General features: G+C 53.8%; 1 protein-coding gene across 1 annotated transcript; it reads right to left on the bottom strand.

Annotated features, from left to right (window-relative positions):
* Nucleotides 1-320: 320 nt before the first annotated feature.
* On the bottom strand, nt 321-5,143 carry LOC119331805 (non-lysosomal glucosylceramidase-like). The gene is made up of 15 exons (XM_037604980.1): nt 4,813-5,143; nt 4,655-4,714; nt 4,458-4,571; nt 4,292-4,348; nt 4,072-4,142; nt 3,832-3,931; nt 3,667-3,737; nt 3,473-3,573; nt 3,266-3,369; nt 3,126-3,179; nt 2,979-3,034; nt 2,438-2,886; nt 2,275-2,347; nt 2,088-2,149; nt 321-2,001 (listed from the first exon to the last, which is right to left on the bottom strand). The coding sequence occupies exons 2-15, from the start codon at nt 4,682-4,684 to the stop codon at nt 503-505; spliced, it is 2,841 nt and encodes a 946-aa protein (XP_037460877.1). The 5' UTR covers nt 4,685-4,714; nt 4,813-5,143; the 3' UTR covers nt 321-502.

The following is a 5,143-nucleotide window of genomic DNA, read 5'->3' as shown; positions in this document are numbered from 1 at the left end:
CGTGTAATTTTTTCTTTTGAATTTTGTTTATCGAAAAGTTAAGGAAGACCGATGGAAAATCAAAACATTAAAAAAATCCGTTTAAAAGGCCAAAAACGCGTGCAAAATATATATTAAAAAAACAAAATCTGGAGGGATTCCCAGAGCGCGACACATGACGAATGGTAGAGAACCCTAAGGAGCACTCATTAACTAGTTGCTTTCGGGACAAAACGATCGGAAGACAGGAAGAGGGTTGGGGCCCACCCCAGTGAAATTCAATGGGGGATTGAAGATTAATTGGAAGGTTTTGTAAAGCGCCTTTAAACAGCCCATGAGTGTAGGATTATTGTTCTTTTTACGTATATTTCCCCATAGGCTTGCTTTAAGAATTGTGCTAATCAAAAGATCCCACAAATGATATTCCAGACGGAATGCTTTATCAAGACGCCTCTCTGAGAGATTGTCTAGACGTTACGACGGAATGTTTCAGGGCTGAAGTTGGAAGTTCCACCCGTGAGAATCAGGATTCCGGGAGCAGCATCTGCCGGAGTACCTGGTAGATAGCTCTGAGATACCCCTTGTGCTGCACTTCCTCCGGCAGCCTCAGCATGCTCGCCACCTTCTCGAACTTCTCCCGCGCCAGGTCCACCTCCGCCGGCGACGCTACGGCGGACACCGAACCCGGAACCACCCGGAGGTCCCAATGGAGCTCCGGCGGCGATAGCGCCCACTGCATCGCCCAGATGGAGAGGGGCCGCATGTAGTGTAGCGACCGGTACCCGCCGCCGGCGTCGGACGTCCACGCCTCCGGCGTCTGGAACGCGTACCCGAACCCGTCCCTGCCCCACCCGGCGTCGTGCGCGCCCTTCGCCGTCCGGAACGCCGCCTCCGGCATGCCCTCGTGGAGCATGGCGGCGGCCACGCCGTAGGTGACCCCGACCCACACCTCCTTGGACTGCAGCGACGACGCGTCCACGGCGCCGTCCGGCCGCATCCCGTTCACGGCCCCCACCGCGCCGCCCTGCACGCGCATCACGTTGTAGTCCAGCACCGTCCCCAGCGCGCTGCGTGCCTTCTCCTCCTCCACGACCGGCTCCAGCCCGCACGCGCGCGCGTACCACTGCCCGGCGAGCTGGTCGGCCATGATGGACTTGCTAGTCGCGCCGCCGCTGTTGTCGTAGTCGAAGTAGGAGCCGTTCCAGAGCTCGCCGTCGTACACGCGCTGCGCCCTTTTGTACCGCTCGAGGAAGTACCCCTCCGCGCCGGGGTCGCCGACGATGCGCGCCATGGCGGCCGCCGCCTGAAGGGCCGCGACCCAGAGACCGCCGGTGTACGCGCTGACCCCGGAGACGGACCACAGGTCGAACGTCTGGTCGGGCCGGCCCTCGTTCTCCACCATACCGTCCCCGTCACGGTCGAACTGGTCCATGTACGCCATGGCCAGGTACACCGCCGGCCACGCCGCCGTCGCGAACGCAACATTCCCGGTGGCGGCGACGTCGCGGTACACCTGGAGGACGAACTTGGGGTTGAGGTCCTTCCACCGCGACGGGTCATGGATCATGTACGCGTTCAGCTCGAACCAGGGGTCGGCCAGGCCGATGTCGTGCGGCACGGCGCCGAGCACCTTGCGTGGGACGTCGAGGCCGTCGAGCGTGCGCATGGGGCGCGGGTCGTGGAGGAGGACGGCGCGGGCGAAGTCGCGCTGGAGGCTGAGCTCGATCTCCGGGAAGAGGGAGATCAGCGCGAAGGAGGAGTAGAAGTGAACGTCGTAGGTGTTCCACATGTGGTACTCCATCCCCTCCAGGTACAAGAACTGCCCCACGTTCTCCTCGCCGTCGCCGAGAAGGGCCGCGCCGAACGCCGACGATGATTCCAGCCGCTCCTCCGCCGTCGACATTGCGCTCAGGATACCGTCCACAGCGAGATCACCTGCGCGGAACCCGTCGAGAGTGAAGGACTCCGTCGTCGACCCGTACTTTGACGAGGCAAAGCTGGTCTTCTTCGGAGGCAGCCCATCTGTGACAAACGAAAAGTTCAGATTTCGGACCATTGCCGAAGATAAATTTGTGACTTCAGAGTTCAGTCGGATCAGTGTAAATTACCTGTCCAAATGGTGCCTCCAGCGTTGAGATAGTAGAGCTCGTTGAACAGTACAACCGGATACCTGAAAAACAATCATGTCATCACCTGTTCTGTTCTGGAATCAAACTATGACTAATTCAATAATTTGGCGGTTTAATGGGGAAAATATGTCAGTGATTGACACTGAGCTTAATCTGAATTTCTTACCATTCAGGCAGCCTCTTGTCCTGCAGGATAGGCCTCTGCCACTCGTCGATTTTCGACTCCCACTCCATGTGTTCTACACGCAGACACAACAAATATTCAAGAAATCTCAATCTTCAGAGAGATTCAGAAATCTTCATCGACCAAGAACCCTTGGAAATCTCACCGAGAAGGGCGTCGTGAGCCAGTTGTTCTGCGGCGGAGTCTCGATCCAGGCCGAGGAACTTGGTGTACCTCCGGTGGTAGGTCCTCCCGGCGGGGAACTTCACCTCGGGGCACGACCACGAGAGCGCGAACGACACCACGCGCGTGCCCCCCGCCGGCACCGTCGTCGTCGACGCGACCGCCGCCCCAATAGACGATCCAGGCCCCGACGACGCATTCGGCGCCCCGCCGGCGGCCTCACCAAAGGAACCATGTTTCTTGACCTCGTCCCACATGTCCTTGGCCGTGAACTGGTCGCGGCCGCCGGGGCTGGACGGGCCCATCGCGAAGGACGGGCAGCAGGTGACGCGGACGTCGCCGGTCTCCTGCGACGCGATCGCGAACGTCACCGGAGGGTTCGCGTCCGCCGTCCTGTGGCGTAGAAGGACGCCATGGACGCCGTCGCGCGCTCTGCACGCAACAAGGAAGAAGACCTTGTCATTGTCAGAGAGTTTGCTGCCCGTTACCACATCGCATCAAGCGAATTTTGTCGTGCTCGTTACTTGATTCTGGAGTTGATGTGATTCCCCGTCAGTTCTGATTTTCCACCCACGGAATTCTACACGGACGAACATGGAAATTAAGGTCAAATCCTGGCTACAAAGATGTTGTGTCTGTTCTGAAGAGCAGAGTGTTGGCTTTGCACTTACTGCCCATGTGAAGAGCAATGTGACATCCGCAGGTGTGCTCCCAGAATTTTGCACCTGGTGCAAGCATCAGGGATCAAAATTTAAGTACTGAATCACTCATGTGGCATCATTTGTTTGATTTGCTCAAGAAGAAAATGTACCGTAAAAGTGAAAACCGCGACGGGAAAGCTGCTCTCCTTGTAGTTGTGAGGGATGAAGGGCGATATCTGACGGCAGGTGATCTTGATTTCAGGGTCAGGCTCGCCTACATTGCAATTGTGGAAAATAGAAGGTTAGTAGGTTCTACCAGACAAACTTAATCGGCATTGTTACCGGCGACAACTATGTCTGTCAGGTAAGAAATGTACCATCATATACAGTCCAAGATCTTGGGAACAAGCCATGGTAGTTGCAATTCTTCTCTTTCAGCTTCCAGTCCCAAGACCCGATACCGGCTTTATCTATTCCCCTGCAATTGTGCATCATTTTTTATATGGTATCTCTGGCTGGCATAATCAGATGAACGATATACAGGTGAGATTGTGAGGATTTCACTGCTTACTTGAGGAGATCAGCAGTTGGTGCCGACAACACTGTGGAGTAGCTCTTCCCGCCGGGCCGCGAAACGAATGCCTAGACAGGTGAAAATAAGTGGGCAATATAAGACGTTTTTCCACCATAAATTGAGGATTGCGACTAATGAAAGCAAGTGTAAATTTATTATTACTGAGAACTGGTTGGGCAGGATAGGCTTCTCTTCGTATATCCTGGGGAATATTTGAAACTGCTGAAAGTACCCTCTGTAGCTTCTCCCTATGCTTCCTGAACTGAAAAGAAGAAGAGAATGTACTTTGAATAGAACTGTCATCTGAAGTTCAGTCAGCTGCAGGGCCATGCATGAATGTCACAGCACAACCAAGGCAAGTCTCAGAGCAAAATCAGGACCAGAAACATCGAAAGAACTTACCCTAGTCCGCCGAGGGGTACCCCGCGGTAGCAGTTGTCCATCCATTTCCTGAGCGGATCATAGACCGCAATCTTGGCGAAACAAGAGAACAAGTTTTCAGCAATTTCACTGGCTACTATTGAGTACTGACTAGGCAGAATAATTTGCACCGGCATTTCAACTACATGTGCATGCTGGTAGACAGATTAGCTGAATGTTCAGTGACAGAAGAGCGACTCACTTGGTTTTTCGCTATTCCTTCGACGTGTAGTCGAAGCATTTTAAAAATCAAGGGTATCTGCAGCACAGCCATGGTCAGTGTTTATGTTGCAAAGGTAGTACGCATCCTTGGTTCTAAATGCAAAATTTAGAAAGGTACAGTCCATGTGACAGACATGCTTGCTTACAATTGTCAAGACATCAGTGGTCATGCTAAGCATAGCAACCTTCTTGCCTTCATCGTCGAATTTCCTCTGCCAAGTTATTGCTGGTGGCCGAGCACAGTCGACGTGCAAGTGTGGCTGAAGCAAGAACAACCATGTCAGAACATCACAGAAATGAGAAGCCAAAGAAATGGAAGGAGCTGTTTCAGGTCAGGAGCTACCTTTGCTTGCTCAAACCCTGAACTTCCCATCTTCAGAAGCCGATGGAGGAGCTAATTCGACTGGAGTAGATACACATGGTCAGAAGAACTGAACTTCTCATCAGATTTGAAACAGACCAAGAGAACCACCTACATAGGAGGAGGAGAAGAGAAAGTACCTGGACCTGAACACCGCACCCTGAGACGCTCAGCTCGTTGAGGAGCCCCCCGAGGTAGCTGTCTATATAACTCATTCGTCAAGAAGGGGACGAAGACGACGCGACGAAGGAGAAGCGAGGAGCATAACCAGAAGGACTGGCTGGTGGCATCAGATATTCAAATATGCTCAGCTGCGTGGAAAAGTAGGCGCGCACGTCGCAGTCGCGGAAGCTGTTGAATATACGATTCCTGCTCCCCGGTCACGATTCTCGCTCATAAATCTTTTCGGAGAATTGGCCCGATTGCCGCGTCACCACGCCGGAAGGAACAAAGTTTCGCCGGTGCTGCCAA

This window comes from Triticum dicoccoides, chromosome 7A (assembly GCF_002162155.2).
Source record: "Triticum dicoccoides isolate Atlit2015 ecotype Zavitan chromosome 7A, WEW_v2.0, whole genome shotgun sequence".
In the NCBI taxonomy this organism is placed as follows: domain Eukaryota; kingdom Viridiplantae; phylum Streptophyta; class Magnoliopsida; order Poales; family Poaceae; genus Triticum; species Triticum dicoccoides.
Note: the sequence above shows the minus strand (reverse complement) of the source record. Positions and strands in the feature narration are given on the sequence as shown.